The following is a 26,309-nucleotide window of genomic DNA, read 5'->3' as shown; positions in this document are numbered from 1 at the left end:
TTGGAGGATTTACTATAAGGCAGAGCTTTGTAACCATGATGCCACTGAAAGGGGCGTGCCTTAAATGTTACAGGTGTGCCAAGACAGCTGGGGATGGTTGGGTGAGGTTGGTGGGGACCAGGGGTAGAGCCTCCTGGGGGACTGCCTCTTGCTCCCATCAGCCTCATTCGTTTTATCTTAGCGTGTTATATAAATGCCATCAATTTACAAGTACGCCAAGAAGTGAAGGAGGTTGAAAAAACACTGCCTTATATTGCCTTGAAAGGGGAGCTGGGTTAGTGTATTTAAGTGATTGTTTAAGATAATTTCTTGACAGAGGTCGAGATGAACAAAAGAATTCAAAGTGTTAGGAGCCACTTTCATTATGTAATCAAAGGTAAAAGTAATAAAAGTTAAAAGGAGAGCTTAGTTAATGAAAAATATGACCTAGGCCTCAAACTTACCCAATACATTTTTACACACCAACAAAACTAACTTGATACCTTATTTTCCATGCTGATTCCTGGCATCATGTAATTTAGAGCTGGAAGAGGGTGTAAAGACTATCTTCCTTTATATTTTAAATGACAAAAGGACACAGGAAGACCAAGTGACTTGCTCAAGGGATACAGTATTTGGTGGACAAGCTGGAGTGAGCCTTGGGCTCATTGTCCAGTGTTCTTTTCATTTAGCTTAAATCTCTGTGTTTTGAGGCAAGAGTAGAGAGACCTTGGTTTTTGTTTTACTTTGTGCCTCCTCTAAATTCAATGACTATTCAGGGTCTGCATGGTTGGTGAGGTGATTTTGGTGGGGGAAATCGTAACTCACATCACTCCTATTTCATTTTTATTTCATCCTTTTTAGGAACAATACTCTAAAATGTCATAAAAGACCTGTTAGTGAAGTTTTAAAATCACTACGCTAAGTTTTAATCTCCATAGCCTATGGACATCAAGGACTTTGAGAAAGTCACCAGGGTGCTTTACCAAAGATAACGAATTCCTTCCCTGAGCATCAGATTGCAGTGGCCTTAGGGAAAGTCCAGAATGACCAAGTCCAAACTTCAACCCATGCTGTAGAAAGCACACATGCGGAAACAAAGATTTTCAGCACCAGTCTTGAGCTGAAGGATTGTGAGGAGCCAGCAGCATGCTGACCAGTGATGCACTTACGGATAGAGACAGAAGATGAAATCAGCACCACTAGAGGAACACCAATGGAGAAAGGAAGGATTGAAAAGTTTATTCCCCTACTGCTGACTGTTTAGATTAATACTATGACCACTGTCCTGAATATGTTCTAACCTGCTGCTTGTTATCCTGTATATAAATTTAGAAATTCCCTCAATAGCCTATCAACCTCCACCACCAATACCCAAGCTGCTATGTGTGTCTACCCCATATATTCTGACATAATCTTCCTGACAAATGACAGAAAAGGTGGAGACTTTCAAATTATAGAAAAGGGTCACTTCATTACTTGTACCAAAGCCCTTCTTGGGAATGTCTGGTAGGAAAGAGGTTTGGTGAGGAGCTAGGAAGCACCTATAAGGACAGGTGCTACAGCTCTACAATAAAACCTGAATGTCAGGACTTGGGTTTTGAGTAGGGGAGGACCAAGGATCGGCCTGTCAACGTCATTGCACATAGCCCCTGGACATTTTACAGAGCAAGCATCTAATCCACTCAGAGTCAGAGGCTACCTGAGTCTTCTCTAACCTGTGCATGCAGACCTCAGTGAGAATGAAAGTAGTTAGTCAACAGCAGAAAATGCTTCAATTCCCAAATATACCAAAGTTATCTATTTTGGTGGTTTCTAACATCATTTTCAATTTTCTATGTTTATCAGTAATGTAGCAATGAACATTTTGCATATAAGTCTTTGTTCAAATCTTTTAAAGAATTTAAGGTGAAATTGCCTATTATAGTTTATTTTTATTCAAGACTTTGTTCTGGTAACCACTTTAGTTTCCCTTGGGCCCAATTTTAAGTCTGAAACAAATACATAATATTTTGCATAATTGGACAAAAATGTCCAGGATGCTTCCCTGTTCTCACTGGAAGTCAAGAAGGATATTCTGGCCGGGCACAGTGGCTCATGCCTGTAATCCAAGCACTTTGGGAGGCCAAGGTGGAAAGATCACTTGAGCCCAGGAGGTCGAGACTAGCCCAGGCAACATGGCAAAACCCTGCCTCTACTAAAAATACAAAAATTAGCTGGACATGGTGGTGCATGGTGGTCTAAACTACCCAGGAGGCTGAGGTGGGAAGAGGACCACTTGAACCCAGGAGGTGAAGGTTGCAGTGAGCCCAGATCATGCCACTGCACCACTGCACTCCAGCCTGGACAACCAGGTGAGACCACGGCAAAAAAAAAAAAAAAAGAATATTCCTGCACTACAGATAGAAAGCTTCTAAGCTTCTAAACCTGTCTGCTCCTATGCAATGGTTGAATGGTTGGCCTACTAGGTCACTGACCTTGGAAGGAAGCAGCTTGCTCCTTCATTACATGGATTGATATAAAGTTTCTTCCTTATTTCCTGGGGAAGTAATATTTTGAAAACAAATCTGTGAGCCTTTGGTAAAGAGCATTACTAAATGCTAGCAAATAAGTAAGAAACCCTAACTCCTAGTTTCCCAATTAGCTAAGCTTCCCTGGTCCTTGGCAAAGTTGTTGTCTTGGCTGAAGAAGCTCTGGACGTATCTCCATCCATAGGGAGGGAAAGTTTACATTTGGGTCTTTCTTCTCTCCTGTCTCCTCTGATAATATTCAATAGCAGCATGTTTGCGAGGGAGATTCTAAAAGACATCCCCTTGAGTCTGAATTTTGATGATTTCCATGACTTTTATAGCTCATTGGCTTGTGAACTCTGGAGAGAGAAAACTGCAATTCTAGTCTGAAGCTCCGGCAAAAGCACCTCAGCTGGACTGGCTTGGCCACCAGTACTCCCATGGCCCCCATTGCTGACCTGGGCTGTAGTTTGTGGATGGTGAGAAAGACTGTGTTCCCAGAAGGGCCACATGTGAGGAAGGGGACAGGGAGGGGGAAGCTGCCCTCAGAGATATGTTCATCTGTGGTCCAGATTTAGCTGTCCTCAGAGAGTGGTGGCTCTGACTAATGGCTAACAGAACCTATAGCCAGAGTAAACTCTGCACTACCCGACAAGAGTGAGCTGCTGGAATGAAAGGTAATTCCTAGAAGGGATGGTGTGTAGATAGCAGCAATGACATATTTAGTGCTTACTCCGAGCCAGTGCTCTTTTGAGCACTTCCACATATTCATTGAACTCTCATAGCAACCCCCCGATCGAGGTATTAAAATGTTCTTTTCTTCACACTGAGGAAACTTAGGCCCAAAGAGGTCATGCAACTTCCTCAAGGTCACATGGTTAGTAAATGATAGAGCCATGTTTCAAATCCAGATAGTATGATTGTAGAACCTGGGCTATTAACCATGCCCTTTCCTTGCTTAAATGTAATGATGCTCCTATCAAAGGCAAAACAGCACTTAGTTCACCAAGAAAAAGCTTCAGAAGCCATGAAAACAAAAACAAAAATGAAAAAGCAGTGAATGTGTTAATGATCCTTGGGCTCGGGTAAGCCATGAAGAGAAAAACAATGCAAGCTCTGGGAATGATCGTGATTTTTGGGCACCTGATAACATAAACCTCGGGCAGTCTCACAGAGCCCCAAACTTTTGATATTTTGACCAGGGATATGTGGCACAAGGATGGCTTTTACCATTCATGAGACACTTTGCATTTCTCTTCAAAATTAGAATTCAGAATTATTACAGATGTTAAGTATGAGGTAGCATCAGCTCAGGAAGCTTTTAGGTGCATGGTGCATGTTGCAAATTACATACTGTAAAGGCAACGTGCTATCAGTGAATAGCTGCTTTTGCCACAGAGCACGGGGGCAACTTGCATTTTAAATTCCCTAAATTGAAAAGAAATAAACATGTGAAAAAAAGCCATGAAGCATCATGAACTCTAGGATATATTTCCACTCTCCAGGGTGAAGTAAAATAATATCATTTTGAAAGTGGTTAGAATTAATTTTTTGAGGTCAGTCTGATGTCATTTGGCAGGAAGAAAAATTCGCATGTTAATTATAAGCATTTGTACCTATTGTTTTCCAAATCTACTTATGCATGGATTTTATTTGCAATAGGAAAAGTGTTTCTTTACATAGTAAGTGCACGTGTACACACACACATACACACACACAGACGCATACACACACACACACATTCCCCTATACATTTAGAAATAAGGCTGTTATACTTCAAATAAAGCTGAGACTTTAAATACATGCTAAACACTTTCATTGTGGCAATATACTTTTTATTTTTATTCTAGTCCTTTAGGTATTCTGCCCCAATAAACAATTTGAAAGACTGGAATAGCTGCAAAAGCTCTCTGTGAACACTTTCTTCAAGTGTAAATTATTGGAAGGCTGTTTATACAATTCATGAAAATTCTTAGTTTTGTATCCTTTTAATCTTGGTGACTCCATCGTACTGACAGAATTCTGCTTTTAGTCTACGCTTAAAGTTGGATTTACTTCTTCCGCTTATCATGAAGAAAAAGAGAAATGAAATTGTACTTTCAGATGTATGTAATTTGGCTTCTGCACATATTCGCTGAGGTTTAATGCTTCTGTAGTTTTCACTCCTGAATTTATCAAGGCTTAAACTAAACAGGGCAACTCTTTCCATGAGGTTCTGGTGGTTTTCTTCTTCTTCTTTTTTTTTTTTTGATAACATTAACTTTATCATATAAAGTTTTTATTCATTCTCAATAACTTTATTTCTTGAGTATTGTTTAACACTCACCTCTCCCCTATCCCACATGTGCTAGAAACTCCCACAGTTTATAAGAATTTTAGGACTACAACGTATGTGCATTTATTTAGTTTTTTTTAATGCTCCTTTATTCTCGTGTTTCCATACCCAACATTTTGGGTCAAATCACTTCACCATGAAAAACGCACATATTTTCCTATCCTCTTTTCTGTTCTACTGTTTGCAGGCTGCTGAATGAGCTCTGGAAGAGTGTGGTAGAAAAGGAAGAACAACCAAGGGAGTCTGAGAATCTGCAAAGATGGCCAGTTGGAAGACAAATATGGGCCATGACTGTCACCTGTTGTATAGACTCATAGAACCTTAGAGCTGGAGGAGCTTCAGAAGCTGCATTCATCTACTTCTCTTCCTTCTACTGCTACCTAGGGAAGGGTGAAACCGCCTTTGCCGAATTGTAAGTGAGGAAACTATGACAATGAAAGAAATCAGACCTAAATGACTCTATCTTGCTTCTAACCTTTAAGCTGTCCTTGTTCATTCCTGGGCATAGGCTGAGCTAACTTTGAGAAGGAATTCAGTTCATGGTTTGACTTAAACAAAATGGATAACAGCCCTTTCCCTGAAAGACCCCCTTCTTGCCTGGGGACCAATCTGCCTTTGTAGGACTAACAAATTAGCTACAGTTTAGGGGTCGTGCAGCCTCTGGCTTCTAGAATCTGAATCTCCCCAAATTGCTCCTGGGGATAACATCACTATTGTGAAGCCTAAGATCAGTGCTGGAGATATTTTGCAGACCCTAAACTCAGTCGATCAGCTGACACCACCCAGACCAGTAATCTGGCTTAATCAGGTCTGCCATCCCACCCAGGAACAGAAGACAGCAAGAAAAACTCACTTCGACCCCCTATGATTCCATCTCCAACCCAACCACATCAGCACTCCCCATTTCCCAAGCCCCTACCCACCAAATTATCTTTAAAAACTCTGATCCCCGAGTGCTCAGGGAGACTGATTTGAGTAATAAAAGTCTGCCTCCCCGCACAGCTGGCTCTGCGTAAATTACTCTTTCTCCGTTGCAATTCCCGTCTTGATAAATTGGTTCTGTTAGGCAGCAGGCAAGGTGAAGCCCATGGGCGGTTACAAAGGCGCCAGTGTCTCTGAACCCATAGGGATGTTTAAACAGCCTTCTGACTATGTCTCATGCTCCCATTCTTGCTTTCTCCCCCATCCCCAACGCCTTGGTTTCAATTTCCACAAGCATTTAGACTCATCTTTTAAAAATATAAGTCAGATTTCACTCCACTGCTTAAAACCTGCCAGTGGTTCCCACGGACTTAGACTACAGTTGAGACTTCCACCAACAGCACATGAAGCTGGCACTGTCTGCCTCCTGCCACTCTCCTTGCTCCCCGTACTACAGCTGCACTGGGCTTCTCTGTATTTCTTGGATACCAAGTTCCTTTCCACCTTAAGCCTTCTGCCTGGACTGATTCTTTCTGCAGATCCTTTGCATGTCTATTTCCATTCTGTTGAACAGTTCTCAGTCAAGTTACTTACAGAACATTCCCTGACCTACCCATAAAAAGAAGCACCCCTCCTTTCACGGCAACATTACCACATCACTCTGTTTTCCTTTCTTCCTAATTTACAAAAGAATGAAGAGCTTTTATAGGGGTCGAGGAGTTGAGGGCATTAGTTGTGTTCTTGCCTTCTTGAGCCAGAGGTCAGCAACATTCTGCTAGTCAGTGGTATGTACACCTTATTTGTGCCCACAGCCTGTGGCTTTCAGCCTATACAGTATGTCCGCAACAGTCTTCTGGTATACTTGTCCAGTATTCGTATCACTGGAACAAATCAAAACAAGACCCCTTATTCAAATGCGGGCAAATTTGGGCACTTACTTATAGTGGATCCAGACTCAGGCCTGTTCAGGGAGCTGATGATGACAAAGCCGAAGCCCTCGTTCTCTTTGCGGTGAATGACCACATCACTGGTCTGCAGGCTGTGGGAGGCGAAGCCTTCAGGGGGAGAGGCGTTGCTACTAGGGGCAGCGTGGTTGCTGTTGGTGTAGGTTGCGTAGTCACTGCGTGGAGAGCTGTGGTGGGTGGATACAGAGCCTGGACTTCTCCCGTTCTCTGGGCAGGGCTCCCCTGGAAAATATACCACACACAGGTAATCAATTACTTGACAAGAGTCTCAATGAATGCTTCGTATGTACTAGGCACTGTTCTAGACAGTGGTATTGTTACAAGCCTGGTTGACTTGCTTCTCTTTCTCCCAGATATGCAGAGCATTTGAAAAGCTACAGACCTAGGCGTGGAGCTCCCAAGGTCTTGCTTGTTCTAGTTTTCATAGCTCATCAGCCTCCTCTGTGCTATTACTGATTTATATCTTCCTCTCATGAAGACTGCAACCCCCGGGACAATGCCTAGTTTTAGATATTGAGGTTCTTCTTTGCATAAGAATAATTTACTGAAGATGGTCAGAAAACAAGTAGAATCTTAAACTATATGGTGCATAAGAATCACTTAAATAAATTGTAAAAAAAGTACATCTTCACGGGCCACCCACGGAATGTTTTTCAGTAGGTCTGGGCACAGGAATCTGCATCAAGTTTCAAGGCTACACTTTGAGAAATGCTGCTGTAGATGTATTATAAGGCGGGCTTACAGCACAGGGGTCATCCCTGTGCTGTAAAGTTAACTATCATGCATTTTTCTAAAGAGCTATAGTTATGCTTTATAATATTCTGCTAGCCTAGAAATATTGATTTACTTCATGAATGTGGAAAATATACTTCTTAAAAGTAGTTTGCACAGCTTTTTGTATATCAGCCATATCACAATGAAGTGATTTAAAAGAATAAATTAAATTGAGATTTTCATTTAAAAAATAGTTTGCTCACTGTAGGATCAAATCTAATTTCAGGCTCTGAAATTATGAAGTTTGAATCTCTAAGGAGCTGTTGAAGGTCTTTTCCATTTTTACAGTCCATCTTAATATAAAATATACTCTATTATCAACCAGATAAACCAAACCAATACTTTCATGAGAAAGCCAGCATATTTACATGGAGAAATGATAGAAAGTTGGCAGTCAAAAGAAGCTAGTTTTTGAAATGAAAGTTTATCTGTCATTCAGAAAGAATTTCATCATTTTAATTTAATACCTAGGTACTGGCACTCTGATGAAGAGAACCAAAGTGGGCACCTAGAATAATGTAATTAGAAATAGGGCTGGTTTCATTCCCATCTTAAAATTTGATTAGGGTACTCAAAAAGATGTTTATGGAACAGAGGAATAGTAAGAGGGAAACAATCACCATTAATTATTCCATTTTGGGTCCCTAGGTATAGTATCCTATTTAGAACTCTGGAAGGTGTCCCATATGGCAAGTTAAAAATAATTATCAAAAGTTCCAATGAAGGCTGTTAACCTTACAAGCTACAATTCCATTTTGAAATGAAAATGTCAGGGAAAAAAAACAAAGACTGCAAGAGATGTTTTGTTACACCGAAACCTTAAAAAAAAAAAAAAAGCTTCATTTGTTTATATACTTAGATTTTAAAAATGGCCTAACCAAAATGTACTCATTTCTTGTTTGTAATTACAGAATGAATGAGACCCAGGCTGTTGCTTGTTATTACTTGGTAAATTTTATTTTTCTTTAAGATCTAATTAATCATATTTAAATAAAAGAAAAAATGGATGTTTTTTTGTCAGAAATGTACTGAGGTCATAAGAGAACAGAATGTCAATGTCAAAGCCTTTCTTTCTGTTCAAACAGAATTTAAAACTTCGCTTGTAAATCGTATCCTCCCTGCTGGAACACATCATCCAAAGACAAGTTGTTATTGTCTTGGTACATCACATGTCCTTTATCAGTCCTTGTACAAGTTGGAAATAAGGTGATTGGAGATAGTCAGGAAGAAGAAAAACAAACAATTATTATGCTGCTACATTAAATTGAAAATCTCCTCGAGTTATTGGACCAAATCAGCAACTAAACGTCATAGGCAGTGACAAGAGAGATCTTATTTTCTGGCTGTCATATTTTAGGAGGTTGAGAGCTGTGGTTGTCAGTAAGTCAGCAACAAAGAAGAATTATCTGTCTTTGCAGTAAATGACTGGGAGTGGCAACGTTACAGGTTCTGGCGAGAGAGAAAATCATTGACTAAGTCAATTTGAGGATTCCCGGGGTACGTGAAAGAGTCATATACATTAATAGGATACTTTTCTATTGCCTTTGCACTTCTCTTTCAACTTCCAGAACAAAGTTCTTTATCTTTAGCCGAAAGAGCATATTTAAAATCAGGAAGTTAAGAAGACTTCGAAGTTCTTCCTGGGCTTGTTCTGGGCCCTTGACACTTGAAAACTGGTCACATGATTGTCTTTCAGGGACTCACCCCACATCATTTTTCTACTCATCTGGCTCTGGACCCAAGTGAGACTGTATTCTTTCCAACAGTCCTTCCTACTGCAGGGCATTAACAGCCTTGTTTTATAATAATACAGTAAAACATCATAAAGTGACTAAATATCATATATTATATAATTTTTTAAAAGAAAACACTAATTTCCAGGATCCCTGACTCATTCATCTAGCTCATACACAAGTGGCTACATAGAATTCAGTCGCTTAGTATCTACTCAAGTCAAATAATTAGTATTTTTTTTTTTTTTGAGACAGAGTCTCGCTTAGTCGCCCAGGCTGGAGTGCAGTGGCGTGATCTTGGCTCACTGCAAGCTCTGCCTCCTGGATTCATGCCATTCTCCTGCCTCAGCCTCTAGAGTAGCTGGGACTACAGGCACCCGCCACCACACCCGGCTAATTTGTTTTGTATTTTTAGTAGAGACGGGGTTTCACCGTATTAGCCAGGCTGGTCTCGATCTCCCGACCTTGTGAATTCTGTAACCATATAGACCTTGCCTGCTTCCAGGGTGTGCCTGGGTCTCTTCTCAGGACTGTTCCTGGAAGGATGACAGCATTGCAGACAGGCATATTTTGCCTTGAAGCACAGCTGAGGCAATGGGGTATATGTATGGACAAAGCTTGGTCATATGGGCTGTGATATCCACATGCATGTGTACCAGGTCCCTCGTGGTTCTCATGGGGCAGGAGCAGCCCACAGGCTGTGACCCTGAAAATGTTAGGGGCTGGCCTGCCTACAGGCATTCATGCAGACATTCCCAGTTTATGCTCATCAAGGCAGACAGCTTATGTAAATGGGTGACATGGTTGCAGACAAACAACAAGGGAATGCATTTAGAATTGGCAAAAAGTGTAGTTACCAGGATCAGGGAATGTACTGGCACCTTCAATACTGGCTAAACTTTTCACCCGTCTGCCAAGATAACCTCCCCTTTCTTGGCATTAGGTCAAGAGTTAGACTTTCCCTTAGGTGTCAAAGAAAAGATGCTGATAGCTTTAAGACCGACTCTAACATGTTTTTCTGAAGTCATAAAACGTTCTTTCACATCAATTCTGGATTTACACTTTAGGAAATTCCTCAGAGACACGGTGTGCATCCAAAATAATGTGCCATTAGGTTGAATGTCTCAAAGCTGATCTGCTAAACATAAAAATATTTATGCTTTTCAGTGTAATAATTAAAACCACTCTTCTAATATCCTTGGGAAAAAAAACCAACCAAATCCTGGAGCTGGAGGCATGGATAAGGCATCTTCTCTCAAAACTAACACAAGGTGAAAGTGTGTGCTATTACTGTTTGGGAAATAAAACCAGAGGCAATCTATTATCCATAGTTGCCTGCTGAAACAATAAAATAAAAATAAATGAATAAAAGAAAAATTGGAAGCACTACTTGATACCTTCTTCCTTTACTCAACAACTTCTCACTTTTGAGAAGCTAGTTTATCTTCTGATTGAAAATTCTGGCTTTCTAGGCTAGGCAAGGCGTCTCACACCTATAGCAGCACTTTGGCAGGCTATGGCGGGTGATCACCTGAGCCCAGGTGTTTGAGACCAGCCTGGGCAACATAGTGAGACCCCAAATACAAAAAATTTTGTATTTATTCTACCAAAAAAACACAAAAATTATCTGGGTACGGTGGCACATTCCTATAGTCCCTGCTATTTGGGAGGCTGAGGCAGAAGGATCACTTGAGCCTGGGAGGTTGAGGCTGCTGTGAACCGTGATTGTATCACTGCACTCCAGCCTGGGTGACAGAGTGAGACCCTTTCTCAAAAAAAAATTTGTTTTTTGCCTTTCTATCCTTAGTATGTATATTTAAAAATAACTCAATATTTGTGGCAAGTTTTCGTGTTATCTCAATATTTGCTCAGCATTTAACTAACCTTTCTGTATCTCTCATAATGAATGTGTTATCTTTCTTGAGCATCAATTAAGAAGCCAGTGCCCTCTGTCTTCTGAGGTGGGGTGGGCATTTGTACAAGCTGAGGCAAGGGGAAGGTGGAAGCATGTCATCCCTATGACCTTGCTTCTTCCTAGCCCTTTCCCCACAGCGCTGCTCCTTTGTGCAAGGGGGTGGCAATGCTGCTCCTCTTCCTGCTCCTATCTCTTCCTTAGCTAATTGTTCACTTCCCCTCAGCTTTGAACCATCCGCTCCTAAGCCAGGCTTGCACCTCCCACTTGCCTTTGGTTAGGAAAGCATAATAATAACAAAACAATGACAACAACAGTCCCTGAAAAGGCATCTCCATTGTCATATTCATTTGTAGTTGTTCCTTCTCACTTTGAAGAAATGGCAGCTATGAGGAAAGGTCACCTTTCCATGCCTGTTTTTTAAATCTTTTCCATCCTATTTCAAGGCGTTACTTTGCTATCAAAGTATCCTTTGCTGAACTTAATATTTTCAATACTGATGAAGCTTTCAAGGAAGAGTGGGCTGAATTAACTTGGAAACTCTCCTGGTGTGAATGAGCAATCTGCAGCAGAACATTTTCAAAAATTAAATGCACTTGAAATGCACTCAAAAGCCTAACTGAGTAAAGTTGGTAAGAGCTGCAGCAAAGAGCATCTTTACGGAAGTCACATGATCCACAAATTGCAGGAGTACATTTTTGCAGCATTTGGTACACACTTCAACAGCTTGGGTTGATTAAAAGAAAATTTAATTTGCAATAATCAGTTGGTGGCAAGGGGAGCATGAAATTATGTTGGTACATTGGTTTTGCACTTTGCGGTATATTTCCTTGTAAATCAGGTATCTTTTTAATTTATCTTTAGGTTATAGAACATATAGCACAGCAAACTTTTTATTAAAACTTACTCTGCAGGGAGAGAGACAGTTAAATGTTAACCAAGCAAGCACTGTCTTCCTCTTGGCATCTAGCCCAAGGATAAAGCATAATTTAAGATGCTTTACTTCTTTGGGTCAAGTGACATGCCATGAATTTCTGAAGACAAATGGCACCTCTTAGCAAAACCTCTATAAGATACAAGATATATAGCAGTCTGTACTGGGGAGGGCTGACAATTCTTTTGACTTGCCCTTTTAAATGACCGCCCTCGCTCATGGTCTAGTTTCTAGGGGGACTTAGAAAGAAAAGGATTTTTCATCACATGAATATGCCTTATCCTCCCTACTAGTCATTCACAGTCTGTCATTAGCCTGTGGTCCTCTTCTGGAATGCAACTGGTATAACAGCACATATGGGAAGACTCCCTGCATTACGGAGTGACATTTGCTAAGTTCTAACACCTTCTAATTCACTAGGGGAGAGGATTGTGGTAGAATAGTGTAGGGGACAAAGTAACATAAAGAAATAAACACTGGCCTTAGAGAGAAGAGTCCCTCTCTGCATTGTCACCGACTCACTGTGGACTGCTGGGCAAGCTATCAAACCTCTGGGCCTCGGTTTCCTCATCTGTAACAAGAGGAAGCTCACATAGCTAAGGTCCTTCCTACTTCTAGTATTGATGATTCTGTATGAGGGCTGTCAAGGGGTGGAGCAGAGAAGCCAGCGGGGTGCTGGGGCAGAAGGTGACAGCTGAACATCATTGGAGTTGCTGCCTCTGTGATTCACAGAACAAAGGCTGGGTGGTTTTGAGGGGAGATAATACAATCCTAATGCTATTGAATGCTCAGATCCTTAAAAAAACAGTGTGATGCTTGTAAACTGACATATTCCTTAAAAATATAAATAATTTTTTGTAGGGTTGATACGGTAAAGAGAGATAAGTGGAATCATACTATAAATACAAGGGCTGACTTTGAAAAGTATGTCTTTGGTGGATTCCTTTATGAAGCTGAGAAAATGGTTGTAAAGGGAATAATTATTTCTAATTTATCTGTTTCATAAGTTTGGAACTATATGAATTGTGTTTTCTTGGAGTGAGGTACAGCTGCGTTTTTTCTATATCAGAGCAACAGCTTTACTGTTACCTTTTATCAGGCTCTACAATGAAAGCTAATTTTCCATCCTGGTTGCCTCATTATGGCATCAAAATGCTGTGACTCTTGATTTGCAAACACATTTTCAAATGGCATATTTTCTGTTACTATCTTGTTCTTCTTAGAACTAGCAACTACCAGAAAGCAGAGAGCATACCTACCTTAAATTAGCCCCAGGCTATTCTAGAAATTTTTAATGAATACATTTAAAATACAGGCCTCAAAGACTGGATTTTTGTCCAGTGGGGTGAAAATCAGCACTTTCAAAGTCATCATTACTTTTGGAATATCTAGATTGTTTCCTTCCTCATATAATGTAGAAATGTTGATTTAATATTTTGTTTCATGTGGCCTTACCGTGTCTCACAAAAACATCTTACCACCTAACTCTCGATTCCTGCAGCAGGCTCCAGGTACATACCTCCACATAGCACCTTTCTTCTCACAGTGAGGTTGACCTGCCCATTGCGGGCTGCGTGGTGCATGAGGTCGATGACATAGCGGTGGGTTTTGCCGGCTACTGGAATTCCATCAACATACACAAGCTCATCTCCTGGGTGAAGGCGGCCATCTCTGTCGGCTGAGCCCATGGCAATGACGGCTCCAATCAAAATCTAGAGAAGCAGTGAGAAGGAAAGGACATTCACATTTCAAACCTTCTTTTTCTTTTTTTTTTGAGACGGAATCTCACTCTGTCGCCCAGGCTGGAGTACAGTGGCCCAATCTCGGCTTACTGCAAGCTACGCCATCTGAGTTCATGCCATCTTTTTCCTTTTTATATACAGTTATATCACTTGTGGAAGATGTGATTCTCACATTCCATCCCTTGCCCTCAAATCTGAGCATGCACTTGTAAAGTAAAAAAATGAGACATTGGAAAGATGCCCTTCCAACTCTGTCAAGTTGTTTAGTGCTAGAGATAAATATTTTGAACATGCTGCTGACTGCCATGAAGTTTTGGGGACACCTGCTTTCTGGCTCATCATAAATGACGAATACCCTTAAGGAAAATTCTAATCCCAATAATCTGATGCTAATTGGCTGAAATAAGGTGAGGATTGAATTCTGGCTCCGTTTCACATTTGTGTGGTCTTAGATAAAACTTCTTAAACTCTGTGGGCCTCAGTTTCTTCACTTGCAAAATAAGAAAAATAAAAATCAGACCTACTTCATGGAGTTCTTGGGAGATTTGGATGAAATAACTCATGTGAAGCATTTAACTTTTTTCATGGCACTTAACAAAGGATCAAAAAGAGTCAAGGGCAAACTAGCTGTTGCACATTGTTAAATTCTGATAAAGATGGAAAGTTTTCTTTTTCTTTGCTTTGAAAAGCTAGAGGGTAAGGAGAAAATAAAACAAAACAAAGCAAACTCATAGTTGGCTTTTTCCGGCCAGCTGACTTACTCAAAAAAATCTCAGACCTTCTCCAGATTTTTGCTCCATTCTTTTGAATACCTTCTCGGAGCACTGTCCTCTACGCAAAGGACATTCCCAGTTCTGCCTGTTCCCTGAAGTGCTTCTGCTGTTTAGGTGGCTACTGTGCCAGGAAGTGAGGAGGTACCCATCTGGGAAATGTGGTTGTTTTTATAATTCCCTGAACCAGGGACTGTGATGAAAGGCAACCCATAAGGTTCCCCATGTCCCATTAGAGGCACTCAGTTTAGTGTCAATTAGCAGGGCTTTTTTCTTTCTCAGAGGAAAGAAAATAGTATTAAATATTTTAACTTTGCTGTTTAACCTATAAGCAATTTTTCAAACTCATGACCAATAGGTCCCCCTTTTCTTTTGCCAGTGGCTTAGCCACACAGCAGCTGATGGCAGTGGTTACCATTAGCCTGATGATACTACAGAGGCTAAGTTTTATTTTAAATCCCTTGCTCCCAGATTGATTTCCTTCAGGCATAATCATTTCTTTCAAATCCCCTATCTGTGAATTCCAGCTAATTTGCAGAGTTGCTCCATCATGACCTTCGGGCTTGCATGTCTTCAGGCTTGGCAGCAGAACCATTCCTTTGTACTTAGTCTCACTGCTTGGAGTGGCCTGTTAACATGACAGCCAGAGCTGAATGCCCAGGACTTCTCAGGTATGTGCAAAGTTACAGTCTGAAGGGCGTCACAGCCTTAGTCCACAGAATAGCTCTCTTTCTACACAGGAATGAAAATTTCCCACACGACTTCTGCTTTCCCCTTATTCCTGGGGAGTGAGGTAGGGTGAGAAATAGATTTGCTTCCATGTGGAATATTAAGTGTTCTGACAAATGATTCATGATTGCTGTCACAGGACAGGCCTGACATCTCCTGCCTTAGACTGGCTGCACAGTGCAGTTCTTTCCCTGCAACCCACAGTCCGGAAGTTGGGTATGCCCTGACATTCTTCACTTTCCCTTCTTGTCATGCCAACCTGAATTTATGAGTTTCTTTATAAAGATGTTCCAATCTATTCTTCAAAAGGCTCAACCCGCTATGGAGCACTTCAAAGATTTGGTAAGTGCTTTGTGCAAAAGCCAGTTAAAATAAATGTTTCTCCACTGCCCCATGAAAAGGTGCATTTGGTTGGTTTGGCCCAAAGAAAATGCTTCAACCTTTAGCTTTCCTATACACTTTAGTGAGAGTTTATAGCTAGTTATAGAGGAAAAAAATGGCTTGTGAACTTCTTGGCCGGTTAATTATCAACTTTAAGGTATAGTTCTGATTCTGACTGATGAAAGTAAAACACAAAATAGTGGTTACAACTGAGAGAGCCATAGCTGCTATTGGGCCCTATACAAAAATAGTAAAGATGAAATTTCGTATCAGAAAGTTCCTCTCTTGCTGTAGGAGAACAGCAAGATATACAGCAACATTTACAGACACTCTCGACATTACAGTGTGTGCCAGCAGTTCAATATCATTTATTGAAAAAAAGAGCCCAGTAAAAGATCTGCTTTTCTACTATATTGCTGTGATATGAAGTACTCCCCTTATTAATTAATTTATTCAACAAATATTCATTGAGCCCAGGATAGGTTTAGGTGCTAGAAATTCATCAGTGAACAATAAACAAAAATCACTACCCTACAGAGCTTCCATTCTAGTGGTCAGACAATCATAAATGTAATAAATGTGTAAATTATATAGGATGCCAGAAAGGATTACTGTGGAAAAAATACAGTGGTTGGGAGTGGTGTCAGTCATGTGGCCACAGTAGTGCTAGAGTTGGTTAGAATAGGCCTCTTATATATTTATTTCTAAAGAAGCAGTATATTCCATTACCCCTTCAATTGAATATCTAATAAATAGCATATTCAATATAACACAAGTATAAATTATATAGTTTTACATAATTATTGTATGTATATTATTATATAGTTACATTATATAACGTAACCTTACCTGTGTTTCAAAAAAAGGTTGCCATACTGTTCAATAAACTTGAATTGAGCTGAGCATGGTGTGCTGTGGGGGTGCTCGTGGTACCTGCTCATTAGCGGTATTGTACAGTTAAATTTGCTCCATCCATCAGGCGCTGCAGCCTTTGCTGGGCAGAGGCTGACCACTTGCACCGTCATTGCTTCCAGCTCTCCTGCCGCTGTGCACCTTAGCCTTTGGCATTTGGCACCTTTGTGCATTATATTTCACTGCTGACACAGAGATAGCTCGATGTCTCTCTCTATTCCAGAGAAAAACCCAACTTTTTGTCGTTTACTTCCAATATGATTTGTCCACTTGACACATTCTATTATTTCCCCTTTGCCACCGTAGGGACTGGATAATCTAGGATTCTGTCTTGCACTGTAACTCATATTGGTTTCCCAGTGCATACATTCTTATGTTTGCTTAAGCTCTTGCGAACATGCCTCAGGATATCTGACCCTTTAAGTCAGCAGTTCTCAAACTTTTGGATGCATAGGAATCATCGGGTGAGCTTATTAAAACAGTTCTGGACGCACCCCATGAGAGTCTGAGGCTGCAGGTCTGGGAGGGGCCTGAGATTCTGCAGGTTTAACAAGCTCCCAGGAGTTGAATGCTGCTGGTCCATAGATCAGTCACCCTTTGATAGCAAGGCTCTGATTCTTCTCACTTCCCAATAGCCACAGGATCTGTGGTCTCACTGATTGCGTCCCAAGTTGGCTGAGCACAAGACCTGCGCTCCCTGACCCATCACAGTAGCTGCTTTCTAGTTCTGCTAAGGCACCTATTCCCCTTACCATTGGTGCTTGGATCAGGATCCCTTACTTACCAGGTCACATCCTTTTAGTCTTGCTGACCCCTGGCCCACTGGCCAGTGAGCCTTCCCAGCCAACTCTAGCCTTGCCCCATTCATTACCACCCTCTAGCCCAGAGGGACTCTTCAGCCTCAGCTGACCCTTCAGTTCCACTACTCAGTTTTCTCTTCTCTGCCCTCTTGGAGGAGGGTTTTTTTTTTTTTTTCTCTCTCCTCTCCCCATTGCTTTGGCCCTGAAGGAAGAGCTTTGTGGCAAAACAGAGCAAGAAAGAACTTCTCCACGAACAACTGATCTGTGGCCCTATCTTTTCAATCGCCTTCTCTAAAACCCCAAAGAAACAAAACAATTCTACTTTATCTCATGCTGTGAGGGCACAGAACAAAACAGAACATTTGATGTGAAATAACAGCAATTCACATTCAAGTGGCTGCGATCCCAGTAAGTCAGGGGAGAAACTCACATTAAAAAGAAAAAAAAACCCCAAAAAACCAAGAAAGACACAAAGAAACCCAAAACCACCTTTCCAGGCCTTTTAGTACCTTTAATTCTTTTCTGCACTGCCCAATGTTAGCCTAAGCCCAGGAGATCTGCTCTGTAGTATCTGTAGCCTGGGACAACTTGTCACTGTGGTGAGCAGATTTCAGGCTCTTTCCTTCTGAAACTCTTCCAACCAGTGCGCACCAGACTCCTGTGCCAAAGACTAGGTCTGTCATTGTCTGTCTTTGAATGGCTTTTCTCCAGTGCAGTGTTTTCCAGATCTCTCCCTCTTGATGCCTTTCCATCTCTTTTCAGCTCACAGCTGGAAATCCCATTTTTGTTCCTTTCTGGCAACTTTTCACTTCTTTCTATTTCTATTGTTATTTAACTGTGAAAAGTATTTCCTCTTGCAAGAAAAATGCCCATATGCTTTGTCTGAGCGGGAGTCCTGCTGTTCATTATTTGCTGAAAGCCGTGCTGTTGTGTTTAATGTGCACCCTGGGATGTCAATACCATTTCGTATATATGGAGGCAGAAACCCATTTGATGTACTTATGAGACCTCCTTTAGTTGAGACCAAATCACCTTACACGCCTCTCCCTTTGTAGCTCACCAGCAACTAAATGAGGCTAGCACATTTTGTTTGTTATCTCTGGACTTAGAATGTAGAAAAGCTGGAAGGAAAGGTTTATGGGAGATCTTTACAGTTTCACTCTCCTGGACAGGGTCATTCTGAGATTCAATATTCTGGTTTTCAGGACTAATTTTTTGGCTTTGTTTGCTTTGGAGAGACTTAAGCTGCTACTTTATGGCTGAAATGTCAAAACTGTAACTTGCAGCATGAGTATGTCTTAAATCATTCAAACGAAGGAATAAACCAGAATAAATCTAAGTAAACACAATAGGATAACCAGCAATCCATGTAATCTGAGGCGGCTTATCATAAATACTTGATGCCTGCGCACTGGAGGGGAGAAAGGATTCAGGAATGCAAAGTCAATATTCAGAAGTGATAGGAACCTGGGAACTTGTGTACAAACCAGGCAGAAAGATGTCCTGAGGCTGGGTGGTAACCACGGCTGCATTCACACATCTGAGCTTCATTTTGAACAGTACGTCTTCCATCCTGGTAACAATTCTATTGCTTCTGTGCCAGGCAAAGTCCAGCAAGACCACTCTCCTCTTGAGTCAGCCAAGACTATTCCCTCCCTATGACTCAGTCATGCAATCCTTTCTGCTTTTGGAGGAGGAGGGGAGCAGTTGAAGATAACATCTACAGAATAGGATGCTGGCTTACCCCCAAAGCAGACGAAGCATGAGCCAAGGGGTCCAATAAAGTCAGAATTTCATTTTGTAAAGACTCTATTAAAGTAAGTATCATAGAAAGAATCAGAAACTTTGTCGCTTTGCCTTGTATTTATTTTATAGTTTAATGTTATTTGTATTTATAAAAGGGAGAAAAGACCTGATAATCTTTTCAGTGCTTAGGTTAGGTGTTTAAAGTATCTGGCCCTGGTTGAAGGCTCCATTGGCATAAAATATTCATCTTTCCAATGTCTTTTAATTCAGTCCTCTGGGATGGGTACTGGGATGGGAATCACAAAGACAGTAGCTTTAAAGAGTAACACAGGCATACAGGAGTTTTGGGAACTGCAGCCAGGCTCAGTCTAAAAGGAACCATTAGTTAGTTCCAGCCAGTCGTTGTCATGGAGAAAGGCAAGCTCGATGTTGCTAAGTTTAATTTTCAAGAGAAGATGAAAATCCATTTTTCAAAAGGTGAAATTAATTGATGCTCAACAATTGTAAAATACTGGGGGGACTAAACAAAACATGCTGTAGGGCCGCCAGGATGCTCTCTCTGTTTCCAGGACTAGGCCACTTTAATTCTGCAGAGCCTGTAGAATTTAGAGGCCTCAGAAAATATAAACTCCAGATCCTTACTTGTTCTGAGAAGCTCAGGTGACAGTTTGGACTTGGTAAAAAAATACTCTCTTTGATTCCATTTAATAAATACTTATTGTACCAGGCTAGGCTTGGAAGACATAAACACCATTAAATTACAGTCCTTGCCTTCAAGGAGCTCAGAGATTAGTAAAAGGGGGAAAAAAAGCATGTGAGTCAGTCTATTCTGGAACAAACAGAGAGCTCATCTTTCTGGTGGAAACCCCTTAGGTTGGTAAGTTTGAAGTATTATGTTAGTATAAGTGCAATTGATTCTAGATGGGTTTACCCTTAAATGCCCTGTATTTATTTCAGCTAGTGCTCAGTGTCCCACAGAATGATACAAAAATGGCCTTAATTTTATTTGTATTTTATTTGTATTTTATTTTGAGCATGGTTTCATTTTGTTTCATTCATTCGATATCTTTTAAGCACATGGCTTTGCCATAAATAATTTGGTCTCAGCCCAAAGCGAAGTCTGGCCATTCTCCCTGGTTCCTGAAAGGAAACCTCAAAACTCTTGGAATTAGGAGCGTCTTTGTCATTCATGGTGAGCCCCTTTGACCATACCTGATGGTTTATGCTAAGATGACTCAGGATGGGGCCAGTCACACCAACAGTCTTAGAGTAGGAGCTGACTCTACTAGAAAGACCAGCGAGGTAATTAGTGGGTTGCGCCTTTGAGCCACATGATATCAGCCTGGCCTCTGGGGAAGAAAGGGACCCAAGACTGAGGTCATCCTTGTGGGCAATGATTCAATCAATCACGCCCATGTAACAAAACACTAGGCTAAAAATCCTGGACACCAAAGCTTGGGTGAACATCCCCGGCTGGCAATCCTCTCTGCATGAATGCTGGAGGGTACCATGTCCCTAAGGGTGATGGAAGTGTCACATTTGGAACCCTTCCAGACTTTATCTTGTGCACCTCTTCTTTTGGCTGGTTCTAATTTTTATGCTTTCACTACAATCAAACAGTAATCATAAATACAGCACTTTCTTGAGTTCTGAGTTATTCTAGTGAATTACCGGACCCGAGGAAAGCTGTGAGCACAAGACAGTTCTCTGGGTGGCCTTGGACTCACCCAAATTTTTCCCCATTTTCTCTTGTAGTTCTCAAGAGAAACTATAGAAGGTGCTAGGAACACAACATCTTGAGGTAAAGAGGGGCTAGCCGGAACAGCCTGCGTTCTGTTCCAGTCCCCCCTAGAAACAGGATGTCCTTCAGTGCTTGAGTCCACTGTGATATGCTTCTCTACGGTAGAAACCCCACACTGGGCTGCTTTTTGGGGCCCCTCAGCTGAGGTGCAAGTGTGAGTGGAGACTCCGTCTGTCCTAGGCAGCTTTCCTGAGCCTCGGGGAACTTGCTCTTCTTGAATCCTTGCCTTCTATTGTCCCTCGCTGCCTCCCTGTAAGTGATAAATCTACTTCATGTAGCCTGGCGTGTGGGTGGGTGTTCTGTCTCAACAGACGCAGACAAGTTGGCAACCAGTGCACGGCGAACCTACTACATGATGGGGCCCCCAGATTCAGAGCTAGTGTTTAAAGTTGGGGTGGTCTATGGAGACTGTTTCCTTAGACTCTGACACTTTGCAAACTTATTTCAGCTGATGCCAGGAGTCTTGGGCAGAGGTGGCAGTCTGAAGACTGTGACCTTAACCTCGAGTGTGGCTCACTCTGGATAATGACACATTTTTCAATTATGGGGCACTCATGTTGGATAAAAAGGGTAAGACAAAGTCCTTGCTTAGGAGAAATTTAAAATCCTGCTGAATAAACAAAATAGGCAGATCCAAGAACAATCCTGAAGGACGCCAAGCTGTATAAATACGCTGTGGAGGTCAGGAGGTTCTGTAGCATAAATCAGTGCGCTAAATGCTTACAGATATGAAGGGACTTGAGAATGTTTTTAGTTCTCTGTATTATAAAACAAGGTGAGTTATAGAGGGCAGGAAGGCTGGAGGGCTGACTTGGTGGCCTAGGATCCCTGGTAATCTCAGTGGGAGATAGGGGAGAGTAAACAAAGCAGTGGATGGGAGTGAAACACAGCCAAGAGTTCCTTTTCCCTGTGACATGAGATTCTTAATTTAGTCTCTGAATAAATTTAAGTCTGAAGTTACTCGAGCCCTGTATTTTACTTCAGCATTCTACCTCCTCTCAAAGCACTATGAAAAATCTGGCCAATCCTCCTTGGCAAAAGCACCTTCACGTCGTCTTTGGCAGCTGGGGAGTTAGTGACGTTCTGGTTGACTGTTGCCAAATTTCATCCCCAGGAATTCGGAAATAAGTCTTTTTTCCTGGAGAGCCCTCATCCTTGGAGTATAAGCTCGGCTTTCTGGAGTTTTCTGTAGAAAGGGACCTCATCAATCATCCAGTTCAACTCCTCCCGCAGGGCAGAGGAAGCTCCTCGGAGTTCCTGCCAGGTTGCCATTGCTTGCTTGAATACCTCTTGTGGGAAGGAGCCCACTCTTCACCCAGGACAATCTACTTTACTCTGAGACAGTTTAAACTGTTTCAGATTCCTTTCACTTACTAGATTAACTTTTTTCTCCTGAAGATTTCTGACCAGGTTTTATTTTTATTTCAAATTTTATTTTCTGGGGCCAGGCCTGATGACACATGCCTATAGTCCTAGCTACTTAGGAGGCTGAGCGGGAGGATTGATTGAGCCCAGGAAGTTGAGACTGCAGTGAACTGTGATCACACTACTGCACCCCAGCCTGGGTGACAGAGCGAGACTCTGTCTCAAGAAAACCACACGTATATAATATTTATAGTACATATAGTATATTTAAAAACCATATATATATATACACACACACACATATGGAGAGAGAGACAGAGAGAGAGAGAGAGAGACAGAGAGAGTATATTTCCTGGGAGAATCTAGTAACCAGAGAAACAAAGTTGATAATGATAAACATTTATTCAGCACTTAATATGATCCAGACATAATGCCAAGACCTTTACATATACATATATATATATATATATATATAAAATCTCCTTTGATCCTTAAAGCTGCTCTATAATAGAGCACTACTGTTATCCCCATCTTGCAGATGAGAAAGCTGAGGCTTAAAATTTAACTCCCTTACATGAGCTAGGATGGAGCTCAGGTGCCAGAGCCAGATGGGATGTAGATAGCTGACTGCACTGCTCAGGCCCTTCACTTATTCAAAACTTTCGTGGACCTGACTTAGTCACATTGGGTACCATTTAAGATATATCTTTTACAATGAGTGTTTTATAGCTGATATTTTAACATATGCTCATAAATCTAGCCTTGCTGTGTTTTCTGTGTATTAGTGACTACTAGTATTTTATGTTTTTACTCCGAATACACACACACACACACACACACACATATGTTCTACAAAGCCCTTCTAAATTTCCCAATATATATTATGCCAATGAAGTTGACTTTATGAACATCTTCTGGTAATCCCTTAATTCAAATCTGGCTGAGATTCTGCAGTGCTGAGCTTGATTTTATTTCTGTTTATCCCTGTGTTTTATCTCCTTTGCTGTTTTGGTTAAAAACATACATAATTCTGCTGTTCCCAGTTGGGTGTTACCATTACTCATGAACTGTTACCCAAAGATACCAGGGGTTCAGTGCAATTAGATAATGCAAATATTCAAGAGGAATTCAATCCATTCTAAAAAAGAGCAATGTCCCTATTGAATGTGATTTCTAATGAGATATTTGTCATGGAGGTACCTGCATGTCGTGAGATCTTTTTAAAGACAACAGCAAGGAAAAAAATAAAAAAACCCAAAGCTTAAACTTCTTTATGAGAGTCCTAAAACATTTCCTTTTAGATATCACACTAAACACTATTTTCCCTGGTGTTTACTCATACAATACAGCCCCAAGCATGGAAATAAAGAAGATTCAACTTACAGGCTGTCCAGGCTCATCTCCCCCGAGGATTCTGAAGCCAAATCCAGACTCCATCCTCCGAAGGTGAACATCCAATTCCTTATAATCTGGACCTGGCATAAAGGAGATCCCAATGAGTAATGAATCCTGCCTCTTTCCCAGCCCCTGAGGAACTGAACATACCAATGATAAATTAATTTTGTGGATGTGATTAATGAGAGTGCTGTTAGGGTCAATGGAAACCACAGAGGATACAAAAAATATGGTAGCAAAAAGGTAGGTATTCCAAATTTAGGTAGTCCCTGGAATAATAGTGACCAGCCAAGGGCACTACTGGGGTATTACCAGAAGCAGAAAGAATACACGAATTTTCTGAGTAAGAAAATTGATGCCTTTATAATTCTTGATTTCCCTGAGAGCATTCGGATTGCCCTCAAGAAGCTTGACTATCACTTTCAGGATGTTTACTCTGACTAGAACAATTATTACGCAAGTAAGAGAGAACAGATGGCAAAACCCTGGAACTGTCTAATAAAGCACTGCCTAGTAATTTATTAATATCTGTTTATGACATGATGCATCCAGTTTAGGAGTATGTGTGTGTGTGTGTAGTATAAACATATGCCCAATAGAAGTTGTCTCTTTTAAAATTGTAAAAATTAAAAGATATAGAATTTAAACTTTCTTGTATTGGGGTTCAAGCGAAGCATTTATTTTCTGACAAACTCCTTTAGGGTTTTTATAAGTTACAGGTAGAAATTCATCTGGGTCTAAGATGGACTTTTATCCCCGAAACATTTTAGAATGTGCAAGCCATAGATTGACTTTGGACTTCATGAGAGTACTCAAAATAAATAAGAAGATACTTTTCTGAAGTCAGCTGAAAGAACAGAGATGTATTTCAAAATAAGCTGAAAAACTCTCCTGAATGTCATTTTTTTCAGCCTTAGAATAAACTAAAACTATTAAATATAAAAATGTTTTGACTTTTTAAGTAGAATCTGATTTATGCTTAGCCCGTCCCCTTGCCCCTTGGCACCTTCGTCAGGGGGAAAAACTTCAGTCGTGACCGAGCTGTGCATACTTTTGTGTCCACTGCTGGGATGCCAGCAGATGATCAGCGGTTTCAAGAACTATTTTTTATGCCATCCCTTGCTTAAGAAATGTTTAGCGATTTCTAGGCCTTAATGGTTTAAAGGAGGTATTAGAACTGTAGAAGCAGGTATTAAGTAAAATTCCCCTTGCTTAAACAGGATAGTTGTAGATATTAAGACGAGATTTCAGAGAATTCTCATGGGACAAAAATCTACGTCTGAGCCCATGATTATATAGTAGCACTCGTTGTAGAGAGAGGCTCTTTCACTGCTGGCCAGGCAGATATTTTCCAGGTTCTGCAGTAGGTGGGACTGCTGGAGTGATACAGTGTACAACGCACAATTATACAGGCTTGCCTTGGTGCCAACAACCTGGGCTATTCCCAGGGACACATGAAAGGCATCATTCACTTCTGAGATGTGGGCAAATGCCAATTATTTGTCTGGTACTCTCTTAAATAAAGGTGAATCAGGCACATAAGTACATATGTTTGTATGCATTGTACAAGATTCAATGAGCATTCACACCCTTTTATGACCAAATGCACACATGACCAAGATCTTTTCCATTCAATGAATAATATGAAATTCTGCAAGAAGAATAAGCAATTAGACCTCCGCATCCTTTAGAAATTATATAATCAATCATATTTTAAAGATGGGAGAACTTTAAAAATTCCATTCCTATTAAATAGAGTGGTGGCAGAGGGAGGATGAAAACTTTGCCTTACACTCTACGAGACACAATTGGCTTTTGAACTCAGTTTCTTCTGAAGTCTCCATATCATATATGAAATCACGTATAGGGGTGTGTGGTAAGGCTTTGGGAGTCTGGAGGCAGATGGAGTAGAGCTCTACAAAATCATAGCAGGTACCTGTACTCCACCCAAGGGAAGGAGAAAGACAAGGGGAAATGGGAGATGACGCATATTGCTCAATCACTGTTCAAACTTCTACAAGTTGATGACAATACGACTGTTCATGGCAATCTCTTCTGTAAGTCACTTTAAACTTGGAGGAACTCTAGACCACATACACATTAAAAATACAAAGAGAAGGTGCTGTATTTGTGACACTTAAAATGATAGAGCCAGCATGTTTAACTGGAACTTCTCATCTCCTGTATTCTTCTCATTTTTGCATCACCACTGAGTATGCTAAGTGGGAAATTGTTCTTCCAGTGACTTCAGCACCCATCCATATTGCACAAGGAGCTTTACAAGAACCTTATTGTGTGATCCATCTTATTTGCTAAGTAAAACTTTTCCCCTAAAGAAATGCTGAAATTATGACAATCCCAGGAATGGAACTTTGAGAGGTGTCAAGGCACAAGAAGTTTGTCTTTTGTCAGAGAATCTGTGATTCCTGGAGGAATTAAGGGGCTTTTCTTTAATGAATAACTCATGACTTCTTTTTAGGAGAAAAACCTAGATTTTAGCAAGTAAATGTTATTTAACTCTGAAGAACAGAGACACGAACGAGGCATTCATTCTCCTCTTCCTGCTCTTTATGCACATTTTGGTGACAATTACGATCCTGTTGCT

General features: G+C 40.9%; 1 protein-coding gene across 1 annotated transcript in view; it reads right to left on the bottom strand.

Annotated features, from left to right (window-relative positions):
- Positions 1-26,309, bottom strand: part of MAGI2 (membrane associated guanylate kinase, WW and PDZ domain containing 2) — a 765,625-nt gene that overhangs the window by 89,258 nt on the left and 650,058 nt on the right. The window contains exons 13-15 of the mRNA XM_011985485.1: positions 23,693-23,784; positions 13,583-13,775; positions 6,684-6,932 (exon numbers count right to left, since the gene is read on the bottom strand). Coding sequence (XP_011840875.1) covers positions 6,684-6,932; positions 13,583-13,775; positions 23,693-23,784 — 534 coding nt within the window. The remainder of the gene's footprint in view (positions 1-6,683; positions 6,933-13,582; positions 13,776-23,692; positions 23,785-26,309) is intronic.

This window comes from Mandrillus leucophaeus, unplaced genomic scaffold (genome assembly GCF_000951045.1).
Source record: "Mandrillus leucophaeus isolate KB7577 unplaced genomic scaffold, Mleu.le_1.0 Scaffold284, whole genome shotgun sequence".
Taxonomy (NCBI): domain Eukaryota; kingdom Metazoa; phylum Chordata; class Mammalia; order Primates; family Cercopithecidae; genus Mandrillus; species Mandrillus leucophaeus.
This window is presented reverse-complemented; position numbering and strand designations above follow the sequence as displayed.